This window comes from Phasianus colchicus, chromosome 2 (assembly GCF_987193195.1).
Source record: "Phasianus colchicus chromosome 2, bPhaCol1.hap1.1, whole genome shotgun sequence".
Lineage (NCBI taxonomy): Eukaryota > Metazoa > Chordata > Aves > Galliformes > Phasianidae > Phasianus > Phasianus colchicus.
In genome coordinates, this window is record NC_143437.1 from 34,331,203 (window position 1) to 34,351,820 (window position 20,618).

Sequence of the window (20,618 nt, forward strand, 5' to 3'; positions counted from 1 at the left end):
TAAACATTTTCATGGTAATTCAGCAAGACTGTATAGAGTTGTATTTCTAGATACACCTCTTGACATGTGCTGTAGTTAGTCAACCCCATCTCTTCACTACAGAATTTCCTTTGAAAGAAATTATATTTTCAGAGAAGTAAAATCTGAGAGATCTTTCTTACCTGGCAAAAAAAGATGCTGCCACCGAGGTGCCTGTGGATACATCAGCAGCAACATATGCGCTCTGGGAAGCAGGGAAGCTGTACAAGGAGGGTTTATCTGCATTGTAGCGGTTCAATGCTGCTTCAGTCAGGCCCTCTCGACTAGTCTCTGTCATAAGCTGAGATATCTGAAGACAGAAAAAAAAGCAGTGAGTGTAATCAGCTAAAGCTCACTAGCTGACCCCCTCCTCATCCAGTAGTGCCCCTGGGTTGCAGACAGAGTGAGAGAGGAATTTCATTCACTAAATCTTTGCAGTTCTGTGAACAAGTTTTTTGCATCTGTCACGCTAATCTACATTACTTAGTCTCAGACCTAACCCTGTTTGCATTAAAATTAATGGGATAAATTAATCCCATCATTACAAATGTCAATAATGTCAATGGATTTCCATCCATATGGAAAGAGTAAACCGTAATCTTTTTTAGGTTTCACATTAAGGTAACCAAAAGAGCTTTGAAATGCGTAAGATATTTATATTTTACTTCAGGAAATAGAAAAAAAAAATTATTTGCCTTTGTAAAATAACACAGTGCTAGCACATAACTATTTTTGTTGACCTTTCTTTAGGAAAGCCAACACAGCACAGGAAGGAGTCCCTTGGGATCCTAGATTGTTTATCATTACCGTTCATTTTCATCGGCTTACCTAAAAGGTTTTAAACACCCCATGATTTCATACTTCTGATGGCCAGTCAGCATTTTGTCTCTGTTACGAAAACTCATTTCAGCCTTTCTCTGTCTGGAAAAACAGATATCCAAGGCATAGCTTCCTTCCTCCTGTAAAAAGTTTGCTAGAACCAGACCCCTGCATTTTATTTCATTTCTTGTGCCTATCTTTATCACCACAATAAGGAGGTGATATCATCACAATAACAAGAAGATATCTCTGAGGCACATCAAGAAAATTATTTGAGATCACCCTGTTGCTAACTCATTTTCCAATTAAGCTTGCTTTAGTTCAGCTGTTATTTTACTACAGCTAGAAGATAGTCTAGAAGTTCATCCATATCTTATATATTTGAGGTCAATTAACTGTGATGCCTCATGGAGTACTACACTAGCTGCTGTATTTTATGAGGAACCAGAAAAATTACTAAAAGTGCCCTAATCACTTTTCTTTCCCACTGCCTCTTTCTGATTCACAGGTTCACTGTAAAGACTGAGCAGTGCTCTCAGAAGCTACCAATGAGATAGTGGACTTAAAATCATCTCATGCTACTGGCAAAACTCAGGAAATTAGGCTACCTGCCAGTACCTCCGCTTATTTCCTGTGCACAGGTAACCCGACTCTTCAATGCTATACTAACCTATGTAAGTCCACTTGAGGCATCCAATACACTTGAATTCACTAATCAATGAATTGCCAAAGCTTTTTGTTAACTCAGTTATTTGTATTTGCAGGGAATTAACTAGAGATGGTCGTGGTTGGACTTGATGATCTTTAAGGTCTTTTCCAACCATAGCAATTCTATGATTCTATGGACCATGGCAGAGGTATTGGAATTAGAGAATGTTTAAAGGTCCCTTCCAACCCAAACCCTTCTATCGTTCTGTGATCATTATTCGATTCAGACAGTGCTGAGTGTTAACAGGAAGTGACACTCACTCCAAAGGAACCTGATAGCAATTAAGCTAACAAGGTGTCTTATCTCAATGACAGTCTTAATTGCAATCATAACTTCTCCATCTATTGCCAAATATAAATTTCCATAGCCACTGCAGCATATTTCTATTGCTGTCAGCAGATTCCCTGAAAGTGCAAGATGGCAGAGCTTGAAAGAGGTACTTCAGCCAACTGCATAACGGGAAAGGACTTGAGATATTCAGAACATACACACCATGCCATGGTCATAAAAGGAATAGCTAAATAGCTTTGGAGAATTTTAGGTGATCCAAACTCATATCCACAAATGCTATTACCAAGAACACCACAGAGCAAACATGAGAAATAAAGAGCCACTAACTGAATGTGAACATTTCCTAAAAAGCACGAAAGTTTCTTCAGAAACTGATTAGATGCATTAACACAGTCCAAAATCAAATACTCCCTTCCTTAGGAGACATGAGATTGTTTTAGAAAAATACATACATAGACCATTCCTTCTCACCTATGCACTCAAACAGGAATAGATATTAGCCAGGAAAACATACACTTATGCCTTTTAATAAATGGGGGTAAGAATCTTAAAAAAGACTGTACTTCGGCCATACTTTTTAATATTAAAAAATGCAAAGGAACTGAATAAGAAACTGGAAATAATCAAATTACATATTCTGCATTTGTGGAGTACCATACAACCTGTAAGACAGAAAATGTACGAATAATACTCATTTTAGAAATAACATATATTTCTCGACACGTGTGGGGACATTTCTATGATTTGTCAGCAGTACTACTATTTTTATCACATCATACAACAGCCTAAATACAAGGATAGTAAAGTTGCTCAAACTGCAAGCTGTGAAACATCTGTATGATACTGACCACACGAGTCTATTGGAAAGGCAGCAATTCCTTGCACCTCTCCCTCTTTTTCATTCACACAACTTGCTCTGGTGCAGAAAGCTATCGTTGATGTTGACAGTGATGCATCAACCATGAAAAACAGCATTCCAGTGTAAACAGCTATGGATAGAAAGCCCTCCCAGAACTGCACTGGACAGACACTCATAATGGGGCAAATTGGTCTTAAATACTTCTTAGGTCCTGAGGGTCTGACACCACTGTGTGGTTTTCTTACCCACAATGACACAGTTTCTGGGCAAAACTCTACTTCTCAGTGTGAGCTTTCACAGAATCAAACCCCCAAAAGTATACACTAAAAGATACCAAAATGGGACCATATTTTATTTTGCTTAAAACAAGGCATAGATAAAGTAAAACAAAAGAATTTGAGTAAGCCATAGTCCAGGATCTCCTAAACTAGGAATAGTTTCCAGTTTCCTTTGCCTGCCAAAGATGAATTTTCAACAGTCTCCAGAAACAATGAAATATTTCCCTAAATTTCAAAAATTTTACTGTTTCTCATCTAGGAAGTGTGCAATACTACTCCCTGCTATACAAGTCAAAACACCCCATAGTACGTAGTGGTACAGTAAGACCCAGCCTCAAATGGAACAACTGGTTTTGCTTGAAAAAGCTTCTCATGTTGCTATCTTTTCCTCATATGAAGGCAAGAGCAGTAGAACAAACTACGACATCTAATTAAGGAATTGTCCCTTTGGAAACTCAGCCATTGGAAATGAAGCACAAAGTGTGATGCCAAACCTTGGCCAGGCCGGGAGCCTTTTGGTGTCCAATGCTCATTACAGCACTGCTTATACTGCAGAAGTTTCAACCTCTGGGTCAATACACAGACTAAGCACTTCACCTGAAACCTAGACACACACAATATCTACAAAATCCTCATATTTTCCAAGAGTTCAATATATATATATACAAGACAGTGGACAGAAATAAGTTCAGATAATTCATACCCAAGTATCCAGAGACTACCAACTAATTCTACTACATTTCCTTCTTTTGCTTCATAGGCTGGGGAGTGTGGAAATGATTTAAACTGTTGTACCAAACTGAAGAGTGGGCTTGTGAAGTATCTTCTCGTCTCACTCCCTTTGTCCTTCAGCCTTAGTATCAAAAAATCCCTTTCTACTCTGACACTTTGCTGAAGTTCATGCATCTACAGATGTGACTAAAATAAAATAGTAAAATTTTATAGAAAATTTCTTTTTCTCTATCCTAGTTCAAAAGACACAGTTGAAAATCATGTTTTGATTGTTAACAAGCACAATTCTTTGGGAGTTATCTACTTGATTTTTGAGGGGGAGGGTGTGGTGGAGAGTAAATAACATATGCCTGGCGAGGATGCTTCCCAAGTCTGACCCTTAAGCTCTCGCTATACTATTTCTGGATTTAAGGGGGAAAAGAAAAACAGAATCCTCAACTCTGTTTCTCTTGCTTTTTGATTACCCACATACCACATGCATGAGGTTTAAGATAAATTAATAGGACACGTTTTAAGAAATTCCTTTATTGAATTATTGGCAGCACATCAGTGAACGGATAAGCGACAAAAGGACAAAGCACGGAACAACGCAACCTTTCATGCCTCAATAAAAACCTTTTAAGTGCACATGGAACAAGACAGATGTCCCTCCTCAGATCCCATTTTTTCTCCTGTCTCATAAAAGTGAGGCAGCCATTAACCTCTTCTTTCTCTGCTTTCTGACAGTATACAGCAAGAGCTGGAGATAAGTCACAATTTAAATTCTCAATTTCATAGGAAATAGAGTTAAACGACAGAGGTTAGCCAGGCTAGAGTCTCTTCCTATTCCAATTAAGGAGAGATTCTGTGAATAAAACTTGCCATCTGCAGTATGAGGTTAATTATATTTACATAAGGGCATTTTACAGCCAAGCTCATTAATGTTTCTAAAGCTCCTTACTGAAGACTCCAACTGGAGTGCCAGAGAAATTGAAGTTAACATTTATGAAAGAAGTGAAACACTCTTTGTTTTGGAGAATGTGAAGTACCCATGAACATTCCTGAAATCTAGTACACTTCAGTGATTGCTGAATGAACTACATGTACAGAAATGTATGAAACATATCCATATCTGAAGCCAAATTCAAGATACAAATCTGAGGGGAGTTTCACAGTGACACTGGAGACTGTGTAGAAGATCCTGTTCTCAGAAGAGAAGCCCATTAGCAAGAAGAAACTAACAGCTTTCATAAAAAATCAGGCTCATGAATGACTTCTTTGGCAGCCCACTCTTGATTCAGAGCAGCACTGAATTTTTCACTTGATATATCTTGAAGAAATAACTTCCAGATTTATTTTAGAAAGCAAACGTCTGGATGTCTAAATGTCAAGAAACAGGTTCTTGTGAAAGATTCCCCTTTATAAGATGGGAGGGAAGCTATAAAAAAAAAATACCTCTCCAAAAGCTTCAACACTCCAAAACCATCATAAATTCTTATATGTCTGCTTAGAACACAAATTTACTAGCTTTATTGTAAGTCTTCCATTATGCACAACCAGGTATTCTGGCTCTTCTTCTGTTGAGCTTTTACCTTCTGTTCAAGTCCGTTTGGCACATCAGAATTTTGAGTCATAACAAGATACAGTTTTTATTCTTGTTTGGCCCAAATACTCTAGATGATGGTCTGTGGAAGTGATGAAGACAACAATAGGAGAGGCATCTCACAGTATCTCATTCATTTGTTCAAGAAAAATCAAGTAAATGCAGAAAGACATCTCTCAACAAGAGGATACATCAATTAATAGTGTGTACTCTTCCTACAGTATGACTCCTTCATCTGAGCCCTTCTTGAAATACTGACATCATCCCTTTTACCAAACACGTAAGTTTGCATACAAGCATGCAGTAAGTTCTGCACAATAATTTTCAGCTGCACTTTTTTGGTTTTTTTTGTTCTTTATCATAGTATTCAAGGAACAAGGTAACAGCTAGGATCAACTGTGCTCAGCGCCACAGAGCAAAAAGTGGATAATTTGACATTTATGTATTTCATTTTCCTAACTCTAGTGTGTTACTGGGACCAGTTATCATGTGAAAATAGCCGACTTTAGCATCAGTCAGCTTTACAGATCACCATTAAATGATCCAAACACTTTGAGGTAAATCTGATAGTATACTGAAACTGAAGTGGAGCTTTGGGAGTGGGGAAATAGAGGAATCTTTTACTGCCTACACAACTCACAAATTAATTTTTACACATCTGTCACAAGGCAAAAAGGAACGTTGTTTTGATTGAATTGTGCCAACCTGAAAACAGCAGTGATTTGCAATCTTTAACATGCCATGGAGTAGGAGGGACAGCCTCTGTATCTACCACAAAGCACACACTACAACAGATAACATTCAGGACAAAATCCACCTATAAAAGAAATCATTTTTGAACAGCAACAAATTCCTGTAGCTAAGGGCACTGATGCAGCCTCATAACATCTTGGCATTTTATTATGACCTTTTTCTCACATGGCAGAATACTAAGCTGCTACAGAGGGAGATCACTAACTGCTGATACAGAGACTGAGAGAACAAGAGCAAGACAGCAATTCTTGATAGTCCTTTTCTGTCAAAAGAATAAGAAAAAGGCTGAAAAAAGACATGCACAATATCTGCTACATTCATGATCTTAGTTGCAGTATGTGATGTAGACATACCAAATGCTGCTTATCAAAGGCACTGTGAAACTGAGAGGGTCCTCAGGCATGCTTTGCTCCTGCTTTATTAATACTTTCACACAAGATCTGAAATATTTTTGAATACATCAATACTTTGTATTGAAAGACAAAACAGTGCACACTTAGAAATTATAAAGTTTTAGAAATCACTGGGATAGCAAGAATGCTAATTATGGCACTGGTGAGGCCCAACCTCAAGTACTGTGTTCTGTTTTGGGCACCTCAGTACAGAAAGAACACTGAGGTGTGGAGCAGATCCAAAGAAGGGCAACAAGGCTTGTGAGGGGCTTGGAGAATAGGCTGTATGAGGAGAGACTGAAGGAACTGGGGCTGTTTAGTCTGGGAAAGAGGAGGCTGAGGAGAGACCTTATAGTTCTCTTCAAGTACCTGAAAAGTGCTTACAGTGAGAATGGGGTTGGTCTCTTCTCACTGGGGCCAAGTGACAGGACAAGGGGAAATGGCCTTAAGTTGCCAGGGTAAGTTTAGGTTGGGTATCAGGAAACTTCTTTACAGAAAGGGTTGTTAAGCACTGGAATGGGCTCCCCAGGGAGGTGGATGTGTCCCTGGATGTGTTTAAAAACCGTTCTGATGTGGTGCACAGGGGCATGATTTAGTGGAGGGTTGTTAGAGTTAGGGTAGTATGGTTAGGTTATGGTTGGACTCAACCTTTAAGGTCTTCCAACCTGAGCAATTCTAAGATTCCATGATTCTACTCTATGCTTCACTCCTAAAGAAGAGTCAGACTGTATCTAGCATAAACTATTTTTACTAAAACATTACTACTTCGTAACCATGACAGCACCTAGAGCTTAATTGCAGACTCCAGGCTCCCTCTGTCCAGAAGAAAGATGACCTTTGACTGTGGCAGCCACTTCTTATGTCCTTCTATAAATGAGATAGCTATTTAACACAGATCTAATACACTCCTCAGCACTGGCAAAATCACAGTTTTTGCAGACATCGAAACATCCTCCCATCAAAATTGTTATGATATAGTTACATCTCACACTCAAGAGCACATAACATTAAGTACATTGGAGCAAATCACTGAATGTCTTAAGGTTAATTACTTACAAGCTGATCTCACTAATGCTGGGTTTATCCCTCCTGAAAGACATATTCCTCTGACTCCTCACCCCAAGAGTTCTACTTCATGAAATAGTATTTCTGAAGTTTTATTTATACCCTGTTTTTTTCCATAATAAATAACGATAGCATTTGGTCAGCTATCCGGTACTCTCCTTATTTCCACCTACTCATTCAGTGTACTTTCTTGCCCTAGCTTTTGTACTGGAAAAAAAAAAAAGTAAAACAAAAAAAATCAAGAACATGCAAAGCAATGGTGCAGTCTCTTCAAAAACAATACCTAGTAAACATTACTGGTAAATTTTGGGTTTGTTTTGTTTTCTGGAAACGACTGCTCTATTAAGTCTGTGGCAATAGTTCATTTGCTTGATCAGCAAATTTCCATACAGACCATAACTCTGTAAATATAAATCAGTGCACATTCCCAAGCAACCTTCAGCACTGAGGCATGAGGGACTAAATTGATTTTGCTTAACAATGATGATTTGACTTAGCAATGAACTCAGTGTTCCCAGATTGCCAATGCTCTCCTAAGCTAACTACACCATGGAAAGAATGGTTAGTATTCTACCTACATTAAAAGGAATCTCTATACTGAATATGAAAAATACATCGGCCAAGCTTAACTCTTGCTCTCTCCATTTTTTACAGATACATTTATTGAGTAAAAAGGAAAACAAAAATGTAAAAATCTTACAGTAGGTAAATTGTGTGGTTTTAAGTATTCAGAACAGTAATAGACTCCAGTCTATAGTACTCCTATAGCACAATATGCAGGTCACATCCTGCACATTTTATTTATTGGTTACTACTTCATTATCAACATTTTTTCTGAAAGGTAAGGCCTCCACCACATTACAGAAAAAACCCAACAGCTATTATAATTCACCTTCCTCAATATTCTATATCACCTGACATCCATTCAGGATTGCATCAGCCTCTCCTGTTACCTCCAAAGGAAGCCATTGGAAGGACAGCTGCCCCAAGGTGCAAATCTTCTCACTCTCTACACTGCAGAGAAGCAGACTACCCACGGACAGACACTTGCAAACTGTCCCTTACTAGTAAGGCAGTAAAGTACTAACAGCTATATCCAAATATCCATCTCATTCATTAAGCTCCACAGGTCAAGCCTCTGTGGACAGAACGGCAAAGCAAGGCTTCCAAGCTAGCATATTCCCATAATTACTCTGCAAACAAAAAAAAATAGAAGCAGCAGACTAATAAAGAGAGGTTCTAGTCCCAATTTTGGGTGGCTAGGCATTTCAGCAATGCAAAAAATGATACTGTGCACATGCACAATAAAATCTGCTTACTTTCTCATCAAGGAGATAACATGGCAATCTATAAGAAAGCTAAGGCTGCTTCTAGCTTTCTTTTTTTTTTTTTTTTTTTTTTAAGTCTACTTCATTAAAGTTCGTAATTATTTTAATTAATTCCTTTAATGTGGCTTCTGCATTACCTGCGCCTGGAAATTAATTGGATTTTTTTCTATTGTGACTTTTATTTGCTATCAGATTTCTAACATATCATAAAAGAAAGAATCTCACATAATAAAAGGACTTTCTTTGTGTGGCTCATTTAAAGTTGACTGCATACATGTAGATAGAGCGGTCACACAGTAAACCTTTTCTGCATCAGCTACCTTTCAAGACATCAGTGGCCAGGCTAATTGTGCTAAAACAACTAGGGCAGACGCGTGTGTGTGGACAAGGAACAGTGACCACACCTGACTTCCGCCTGTACACATAATGCAGCAGACAAATGAAGTGGATGTACACTTGCAGCTGAGGCAGAATCCTTTCAAGTTCACGGCGTGCAGGAGCAATACATTTGTTATGAAAACAAACTTTCATTTCTCTGATCAGTTACTATCGTGCCAGCAACATCAACACATTATAAGGAGTTCAAATCTTACCATAGAAGTTTCCCTATCACAAACAGCAATCTGTAAGCCATTGACCTTTCACTGTCAGTTGACAAGAGCAGCTCTAGAAGCTACCAGAGTGTGTCAGCATGCGGGCCCAACTTAAATGGCATTATTGACCCAGAAAGCAACCTCTTTCTATAGCCAGCAAGGGAATAAGCAATAAAAAACACCATTACTTTTCCCACAGATAGGTGTGGGAATCAGACCATCAGTCTTTATTTAAAAGATATATGATAAATTCTACCATTAAAATGCGGGGAAAAAACTACTTCATTTCCAATGTGAAAAGAAAAAAAATCTGACAGGCACAAAGATTCCCACTGATTGCTTCATAAAAATATGGCATAACAAAGTAAGGCAACGCACACCATCACCACAAGAGCTCACATTTTGGGCTAATAGGATCAGTGAAAGCCTGACACATCTCTTATCCAGCTATCACAGAAGACTGAGTGAGTTTAACCCTCAGAGATCTAGCAAATGTCTTGAATTTGTTTGAAACTTGCATTCTCCACTGCAAAGAATTACAAATGTCAGTTTTTCTGTAAACCGCAGCCAAAGGTTTAACTAAAGCAGTACTAGCAGATAGTAGCACAGTAATACACAACGTCTCTGTGCATTAACTAATATGATCATTCATAAAATACTTTACAGTAACCAGAGGACTTGAATCTTGCATCCAAGGCATAAACTTTTGCACAAGCACAAAATAAACTAACTTCTCAGCTACATTATTTTTCTTAGTTACTTTTTTTCCCCAGCTCATATGAATTTTGGATCCTATTTTATTATGTTGGCCTGTGACATCACACATACCATCATATTGTTGGTACGGCAGAAGAGGTTGAACCTTCCCACCAGTATTCAGTTACATGTTGTTGCTGTGTGACAGATGGCAGCAGAGGGGCAGCCTGACAAAATGGCATCTGGCGTGGAAGTGTGTATGAAGCAAAGGTGTGGGACTGAATTCCTTCATGCAGAAAAATGGCACCCACTGACATTCATCAATGCTTGCTGAATGTTAACAAAGACCAAACTGTGGATGTGAGCAAAGTGAGGCAGTGGGTGATGCGTTTCAGCAACAACACTGTCATAGCAGCTGTGAAACAGCAGGTCACTTCCAATAGAACAGCTTCTTACAAGCACGTCATGCAGGCTCTTGTTCATTGCTGGCCAAAATGCATAGCTACTGGTGGTAATTTTGAAAAACAGCATTTCATAGATGAGATTTTGCCTTATCAAATAGTGTTGTTGCATTCTTTGTATTTGTCATTGTTTCTAGAGGTAAATAGGAGGCATTACTTTTGGAGCTACCTGTGTAGTTAATAATTTAGAAATACAATTCCCATAAATTTACCAATTAATCTCTGAAAAGGTTATAAATCTAACTGCCCTTATCATGGAAAACTACAGCACTAATAGGTGTTTTGCCTTATTTCAACAGCAGAGACATTATCCCTACACGAGAGTACAGTAAGTTCAGACTGGATTTCTGTACAAACAAAACAAAATCATTTTGGGAAGTGCATTATGAAGACTCAGACTGTTCCAGGAGAATCCTATCTCCCAAAGTCTGTAAAAACTTCAGCCCAAGACACAGAATGCAGCAAGTTTGTGACAATCTTTTTTTTAAGCAAAGAGTCAACTCACTTAGAAGCCAGGTATATTTTGGACAAAGTAATACAGACATGCAGGAAGTTTAAGCTGAGAGACTGAAAATCCTCCTTGATTTAAGCATTTTAAGTTGGAAAATATCCTTTGTAGTATCTTTTTCCATGCACTTTCCTAAATTATCTCTACGTAGAAGTACATTTTTAAAAGCTGATTATATAAAAGTTAACCTCTGACACCAGTGATTATCAATACTGTTCATGCAGCTTTCTCTTTCGCTGCTGCTATGAAAAATTACCCACTCATCATTTGAAAGGATTCGAAGGCGAGTCTTGTATGTTCTAATCCAGCACTTAATAAAATAAAAATTAAAATGCATATTTCAATGCTTTGTTAACTTCAGGACAGATCTAAGGTTCCGAATGTTCTCAGCTCGTTTAGAAAACTCCGTTGAAGCCTGCAGGAGGATAAAAAGGGTTTAAAAACTGAAATATTATGTTGAAACCTTGCTGTCTGACCATTATGTTGACATATTCCTTCTCAGCATTTCAATTTAACTTGATCAATACTGCAACATGTCTTCCACTGAACACCTGCATTCATTGGAGTAATATCTCTCCTCTTCAATAGAGAAATATGTCTCATTCCTGAAAGAGAAAACATTTTTCTCTGTTTTTGTTTGAGCTCAGTTCTACGTGAAGCATTTGTAAAGGAAATACAGCTACTCTCCTGCATGAGATTTAGTTATTAAAATGCTTCTATATTCATTTAAGTGCTCAAAACAAAATCAGCATCACTGAAGTTACACATATTCAGGTGACCCATTCAGCTTATCATTTGTAATATTGTCCAAGGAGCCAGTTGGCTTTCTGACTGCCTCCCATCTCATCAAAAGATTATAACAACTCAGGCACGGAATTTTTTTTACTGCATCATGACAGCTGTCCACATGCTGTACACAGCCTGTGGCAAGTGCAAGATAGTCTGGTTTATTTTGCAATTTTTTTATTTTTTTATTTATTTTTTTTTTAGAGTTAAGGAAAAGAAACAGTCTACTCATTGAATTTCCTAAAACCAGGCATTCACATCTATTATGTGTCTAGTGAGTTTGCTAATACTAAGTTACTTGTGTGTCACAACCCTAAAAATGGATTAAATTAATATTACAATGGCATTGGGATTAAACTATTTTGAAGCTGATGCTGTGACATACTTTTCATTCAAAATTGTTATTTTCTGATGTAGTCTTGGATACCCAAATAGGAGCAATTATTCGAGGCTGCATACAGAGTTGATCAAAAATTACACCCTATGTACAGAAGGGTTCAGCAGGTCAAAATGTAAATACAGGGAACTGCTATTACTTAGTCAAAAAATGCACAGATGGTGTGTAGAAGTGGAAACAAGATGCACCAACAGTCGGGTGTTGCAGGAGAGGCACTCTTAGGGGCTAGATTCCACCTGGAAAAGGCTCAGGGCTGAGCCTTGCACTTGTCTAGGAAACATTTCTATTTCCTTCCCAAAAGCAGAGATGCTGATACAATCTTCTGAAGTCAGGAGCATATCCTTTCAGTGCAAATTCCTTGCAAGACCTTGATCCCAGCCAACCTCTCAAGTCAAAAAGCATAACAATATAGTGTTCCTCTGTCTCCACAGGGAAATAACATTTAGCTTCAACTTCCATGCTGAAAAATTCCACTTTCTGGTGGATGCACAAACCACAGACTAATTTACTGTCTCAAAGCGTAAGTCATGCTGAATAGCATTGCCCTTTGGCTTTGTGTAGCTACCTCACCCTTCTGTGTTGTCAAAACTGAGTTGAAGCAATAGTTAATTTCACAGTTATTGGTGCTAATAGGAGCTGCCATGAAATTATCTCATTTCCGAAGGAGTCAGTATGCAGTTGATATAAAAAGTCAGCTCTACAAAGCTATGCATCAGCAGGAGTGACCTCTCAATTTAACAAGGTTCGTTTTTCTAATCTTTGTCACAATACCTGAACACCTGTCTTACTTTCATGTTAATAATAAAAATGTCCTGCTGAGGTCTTAAAATTATTTTACGACAGCAGCAGCCAACAGTTTTAACAGGAATACATGAAAAGGATTCAAAAGGTGTCAGAAGAGCCTTCAAACAAAACCACTACCCAGACAGAAACAGCTCCTTCCTGGCCCTGAAGGTGAATGCCTTAAGGCATAGGTTTGATTGCCTTGTTACCTTCGTTTGCACAGCACTACAGCTGTTATTAGCTATCATAAAAATCACTCAATTAAGTATTTGACTTAGAGGCCTCTTCCTGCAGTGAATTCTATAGGCATGACTAGGTGCTGAGTTATGTTGTTTTCTTCTGTTTACTCTAGATTTACTGCTGTCTCAGCTAATGAAAGCAAAAAGAAGGAACACATCCTCAACAACACCAAATTAAGCTCCCTGCATATGTTGTAAACTGCCAGGGACTGCGCCTCCTTCTGTCCTGGTTCCCTTTCAGTAGCTCTGCAGAGGTCAACTTGTGAGCTTCAGGCTATGCACTTGCAGTGATATTCTACCAAATAGAATGGGTATTCCCTACAAAATACCAAATGCATTGTCAGGCTTTTACATACACTTCTAGTTTACTTTTATTTTCCAAGCTACTTGCATTTTTGCAACCTGTCATTGCATGCAACTTCTGTCACAATTTCAAACACATCTGTTTCAGTTGGCCATTTTCAATTCACAAGTCTTTTTTTTTTTAATAAAGGGATTCAACTTGAACATCACACTAGCCAAAGCTGGCCTAACATTTAATTCAAATCCATGCAATCATCATTTTTCCAGTACATTTTGGTCTGCAGGAATCATCATAATCCATCTTCACTATAATAGCTTTACAGTAAGGAAATCACACTCCCAATTTTCCTTGTAGGTCCCTGTTAATCTGAGAACTTTAAGCATGCTGACTATTAGTTCTCAAGTGGAATTTAGTGCACATTCACTTGCAGACTGGGCAATTAATACCATTCTTCATCTCTTCTGACCAGTTAAATAATATCAGATTAACAAAATTTTCTTCTCACCACAGACTTAAGATTTAGGTTGCAACTCCTTTACTTTCCTCAGACAGCATTCAGAAAATCGGTGATCAATTTGGAAAATACAAACTACAGACATTTTCAAACTTGCATGGTCCTGAAAAGCAAATGATAGAAGGAAAGGGGCCTTTGGCTGTGCTCTGCAGCACTTTCTGAAAAGGCAGGAGGAGAAACAGTTTAACATTCTTAACCTGCAGCACTAGGACTGAAAATCCCTCAAAGAAGATATTCTTTCAAGTTCAGTCAGTATAAACTGTTATGAGAACTTGGATGAACAAATAATAACCACTTAATTCCTAAAGGATTATTTTCCAGTAAAACAGAATTCAGATCAACCCAAGGGTAGCTTCCATACAGCTTTAATGAAGCTGATCTCATATCAGCCACTTACTATCTAGAAGAAGGACAAAGGACAAATAAACTACACTCACATGCAAAGTCTTATGCATCTTCTTAGTCAGTGTTTAACTTCAGAATGCAGTGCTCACAGCAAATACCGCCATTTACTCTTTCATTCATAGGCACACTTGCTGTGCATTTTCATGGCTAAAGCAGCTAGAGTACATAGACAGCATGTTTTTCCAGTTCTTGATATTAATTATTGCCTCACTGCAGCCTTATCATCCCGTAACTTTTATTAACATCTGCTAATATTTATTCTTGATCCTTTACATACCCTGGTCACTTTTCCCATTGTTAGCCTAAGAGACAGGAGTACACAATAACATTTAAATTTAAACAATTAAACAAATAAATGTAATGGAAAACTTAACAATAAGAACCCAGAAGCTTAAGAGCAAATATCAGCTTATGAAAATTATCTGAAAGCATATAGTCATGTCTTATAGCTACATTTATTTCTTCCTCATAAAAGTCACCCTAAATAATCTTTAAAAGGTAGAGAAATAACTTGTTGCTCATAGCAGCAATGAGTATCTTTCTTCTACACAGCAAAAAGTCACGGCCCCAAGGAGCTTGCACAATAACCTAAACTGATAAAGCACACTCCACTAGGGCCTAAAGATAAACACTGATTAAAATTAGTGCAGGAACTGTTGCTTGATATTCTTTATAAGCAAACACCAAGATTACATTAACTGGCCCACTAGGAATAAAACAGATTTACAATAGATTTAATTAAATGCATTTAATGAAGTCCAAATATAACAACAATAAACAAGCTATTCATCTGAAATATAGGAAACCACACTGAACTGTAATAAATGCCTTATGGTTATCTTCCATTTTCATTTTGACTTTCAGCACCCCGCTGAGAATTTGTATTTGCTCATGAGATGTTCTGGATTTTTCCTCTTCAACTTGTTTACTCAATTTGTAACATGAAAGTTTCAGAAGTTACTTTAAAATCAGTTTTTGAACGGAAGCCTTTATTTTAATTAAATTTTAATAGACCATCATGAACTGATTTTCTGCTCCACAGTGACATGCCAAAAGAAAGATCACCAATTCAAGGTCAGTGGGAGTGCAGTGATGTAATCTATATACATGAGGAAAAAGGTCTCTGTCATTTTGTAAAGTATTCTGCAGACATATTTAACAGTAAATAATCATTTTTTGCAGTCATTGACACCAGGACAAAGGGAATATAAGATAGACACGAATCAGCTCCAAACAGGAAAAGACCATTCAATGCACAGGATAATTAAGAACCACTCTTGAAAAACTTTCTAGAACCACTGCTTAACAAGTATTCTTAAGAGGGGCTGAAACATTCCCTATTACATAATATTGACTTTTAAATCTCACTGCTCTCTGATTCTTTGATCAATTTAAAACTTCCAAAATCTTGATCTTTCCAAGAGTATACATTCAAGTGAATTCTTTATAAAACAAAGCAACAAAGCCTTTTTTTCTTTTTTTCTTTTCCCTTTCCTTTTCAGAAAACATAGGAACACCTTGATGTAAATGCTGAAGCGCACAAACTCTGCACAGATGATAAAAAAAATCCACCCAGGTTTTATTCAAACCAATCAACCTCAGTTTCCCAGCACTGACTGTGATATTTTTGGCCACTCTCCTTTCTAAACATTTAGAAATCTTTGTCATCTTTAGAGGCCCTAGAACCAGCAGCCTCCTTGTCCTAGTGCAGATCATCCTACTTCAGGAACAAAGCACTGAGGAGGCCTTGCAATTTTTCTTCCTGACACTAGTTACATCTTTAGAAACTACTGCAAAGATGGAAGACTTAAATAAATCCACCTGCAGAATTCATAGTGATTATCAATCCTTTCTTATACTTCTACTGGCATTATATTTCCCTCTGACTCAATGAGAACATTATCTTCAGTCCTTCAAACTGTTTGCATAGCTATGGACAACTGGACATTCTGACCTAACCAAAAGTATTTGAGGCTAAAAAGCAAAACAATTATCTTATGAAAATAGAACATTCACTAAAAATCTTTTCGTTCTCTAATTCTGAATGAAATAAATCAGTGACAGAAATCTGAGTCTCACATTGGCTTATATTTAATTATTAGCTATATCTTCCTTAGAGGGAAGAAAATATCACAGTACACAATTATAAAAGAAACCTTTTCAATAAAAGCAGAGTTTAGGCTGATTTTTAGTAGCCTTGATCTTCTTAAAAAGCAGTATGCAGAGCAGTAAAAGATACAATGAATTGCAGAATTCACATCACAGGACTGCATTACAACTATCCAGTGAGACACCAAACCACGTTCACTGGAGATCAATGCAGCTACCATGAAGCTAGAGGAGCAAAAGCAATGTCATTAAGTATAGTTCTCACCCTTAATTCTTTTTCCCTCTTTCAAATTAGTCAAAAGTCTGTGCATAAATTTAGCCAGCTATGTAGCAAACACATATATATGTCATTTTCACTAATTTAAAAAGAATCAAACAACTTGAAACCCACTTGTGACAGACATTTACTTGATTCAAAGAGCTTTCCCAATAGGAACACCTCATTTGCACCCCTACCTACGCTACTAATAGCTTGCAATTGTTGCAGAACAGTCTTTGGATGTTCACATTTACCAATCAGGTTACCTTTTTTATGTATAAAACCAAAGTCCTCAAGTACCTTAATGAAATGAGTGATGGTGACTGCTGTTTTCCCATGAAAGCAGAGCTACAGATGGTTCTGCTGAGATTTCCTAGTGACAAAAAGTACAGTGAGCACAGACCTATTTCTTGGAAGATGAAAACTCATTACTCTCCTTTCCCTTCAATCTTTGGAGCAGTTCTAAGTTCAGTTAGAAAGGTAAGTTGGGTGCAAAAGGTGAGGTGAAATTTCATTTCTCCTCAGAAAACACTGCAGATGTTTTAAAAAGATGGGTTCAATAGGTGAGAGCTTTTTTTTTTCCTCATCCCTGTATGGATGTAATCTTTCCATGCTCTCCACTGTGTTATGCAGAAGTTGCTGTGTAATCAGCTTTCGTTTGTCAAGAGAGCAATTGCAACAGACTCTTCAGATTAGGGTTAGATTAAAGGCATGTAGAAGGAAAAAAGCCTTTCCATCCACCAGCACAAAGGGAAGCCAAGACTACTTGGAGTGCAAAATTCTATGTCCACTTCCATCACCACTGCTGTTCTCACACTTCAGCTGACCAGGTTTTATATGGTGAACATTGATCTTCATTCTCATCTCTACTACAATGATGTCATGCCAGCTGCAAGACAACTATCCTGGACTGAGAGAAAATAGAGTTAGGCCTCAAATTTATTTTATCTGACAACACTCACATCTCAAGTTTATAATGGTTCGGAACATAGAATAGTCCAGCAGATGGAAAGAACCTACAAAGAGCACTGAGTCCAACCACCTGACCACTTCAGGAATAATCAAAAGTTCAAGTATATTATCCAGGGTGTTATCCGAATGCCTTTTGAACACTGACAGGCATAGGTCATCAACCACCTCCCTCAGAAACCTATTACAGAGTTTGACCACCTTCACAGTAAATACATTTTTCCTAATCCTAAGTCTGAATCTCTCCTGAGTAACTTTATGTTGTTACCAAATGCTGTATTGTTGGTTACCTGGGAGAAGCTAGAGAAACACAAGTGAAGCACCTCCCTCTCTACTTCCAAGCCTCAAGAAGTTGCAGGGAGTGATGAGGTTACCTCTTTTTTCTACAGACTGGACAGCTCAAGTGTCCTTAGACTCCCCTCATAAGATATGCCTTTCAGCCCTCTTTATCAGCTTTGTTAGAATCATAGAATCACTCAGGTTGGAAAAGATCTTAAAGATCATCAAATCCAATCACAACCTAATCATACTACCCTAACTCTTACAACTCTCCAATAAATCACGTCCCTGAGCACCAAATCCAAATGGTTTTTAAACACATCCAGGGATGGTGACTCAACCATCTCCCTGGGGAGCCCACTCCAGTGCTTTACCACCCTTTCTATAAAGACTTTTTTTCTGATATCCAACCTAAACCTCTCCTGGCACAACTTGAGGCCATTTCCTCTTGTTCTGTCTCCTGTCACCAGTGAGAACTGCTCTAGATGCTTTCAAGGACCTTAATATCCTTTTTATATCATGGAGCCCAGGTTTTCAATATTCAGTGCCATACCACTGCTAAATATAGTGGACTATCACCTGTTTTGATTGGCTATGTTGTGGTTTAATGCACCCCAAAATGCAATTTGCTGTCTTGGCTGCCAGAGCATAATGCTGATCCACGTTAAGCCCATTATCATTCATCATCCCTGGGTCTTCATCTGCAAGGGCTGCTCTCCAGCCGTGCGTCTCCCAGTCTGCACCTCTGGTCTGGCATCATTCTGTCCCATGTACAGAACACAGCATTTACACTTACTGAATTTCATGCCATTTCTGACTGCCCAATGCTCCAATCTAGATCTCTCTACAGGAACTCTCATCCCCTACAGGGAATCAACAGCACATCCCAATTTATCATAAGCAAACTTGCTAAGGATACATTCAATTCCCACATCCAGATCACTGATAATGGTGAACAGAAATGGCCCCATTTCTGAGCCCTAGGAAACACCCCTAGTGATTGCCCACCAGTCAGATCTATCATTACTATTAAAAACTGAGGCAAAAAAGCCATTTCCTCATCCCTATTTGCTTTGTGACCATCTTCATCAAGTACCAGTCCAGTATTTTCTTCAGACCTATTGTTGAAATACTCAAAAAAAAGCCCTTTTTCTTGTCTGATACCATACTGACTCTAGTGTCAGCTCAGACTGAACTTTGGCTTTTTCCCTTTTCTCCCTACAAGTGTGAACTCTAACTCTACAAACTCCCTGTGAATTGAATCCTGATCTTGTTTCCAGAAATCTTTTCTTTTTTCCTCCTCAAGTTCCAAGACTAGAACCCTATTCAGCCAAGTTGGTCTTCTGCCCCACTTGCACAGCATGATTGCCTCCCATTGTGCTTTTAAAAGAAGTATCTTAAAAAGTGTCCAAAACCCTCTAAAGCAGATTCCCATAGGACATCGTTATCTAGCTTCCTAAGTAGCTCAAAGTTTTTTCTCAAAGTCCAGAGTGGCAATTCTACTGACCTTTTTTCTCATTACACCAAAAATTTTCATCTCAACTATTTCATGACAGGAGAAAAACCAACTGCTTTTTTCCAAATCTGCTGAATTAAAAGAGTTATGCTAGGAGTGAATTTGATGCTCCATTTCAAATACTGTTTCAGAAGCAGTTCAGAGAAAAGGAAACAATGGCTTTACATAATAACTGTGCAGAATCACATTTCAGAGTTACATCAGCCCCTAACTATTTGATCCTTTCTTCTCAAAAGCATAGCATCAAAGAAAAAAAAAAAAAAAAAAGCTTTGTTGGTTTATTTTTTGCACAATAATGTAATTCTTCATAATTAAAAGCCCAGCTCCTAATTCCTAAGCAAAATCAAAGGAACAACACATTTATTATGATGTCCCTAAATCTAATCTTAATTCCATGCATCAGCGTGAGAAACAAATGTGTCTATCATGGAGACAAGACATTGATTTGTGTCTCTTTGTGTGAAGGCTGAATCCCCTTAGGAATCTAAAGGAAAACTACTAAAAATTTCCTAATTCTTTTGTCAACCTTTGTTCTTCCTATATCTCAGATGGAATGTGCTCCCCTTGAGCAAACATCTCTATTTTCTGTTTTTGCAATAGACGTAGAACAACAGAAAGACACACAAGTAATATCAGTCTCTAGGCTGAATCGTGCAGCTTTAAAGATCAGCTCATTGCTCGTACTAATGATTCAACTCAAAGTTATAGAAGTAACGAATCTTCACATACTGCAGTAGGAACAAAAATAAAAAAGTATGAAATGTACAACTACACTGAGCCCCAGCAATACTGTTGAAATTTTTGGAAAAACTCTTCACTAATCTGTTTGTTACAGGAATCCATCCAAAACGCAGCACTTGTCATCTGGTGCTCATCCTTCTCTAGGTTCATGCTCTAATCTAGGCTCTCTCTCCAGCTGCCACTCAAAGGCCACTTCTAGAACAGAGAGACAAAGAGCATAAGAGCTAACTAAG

General features: G+C 38.0%; 1 protein-coding gene across 2 annotated transcripts in view; it reads right to left on the reverse strand.

Moving 5' to 3' along the window:
- Positions 1-20,618, reverse strand: part of KIF26B (kinesin family member 26B) — a 282,367-nt gene that overhangs the window by 167,879 nt on the left and 93,870 nt on the right. For both annotated transcript variants that reach the window (XM_090135322.1, XM_090135323.1), the window contains one exon: positions 162-328. In XM_090135322.1, the coding sequence (XP_089991448.1) occupies positions 162-328 (167 nt within the window). The remainder of the gene's footprint in view (positions 1-161; positions 329-20,618) is intronic.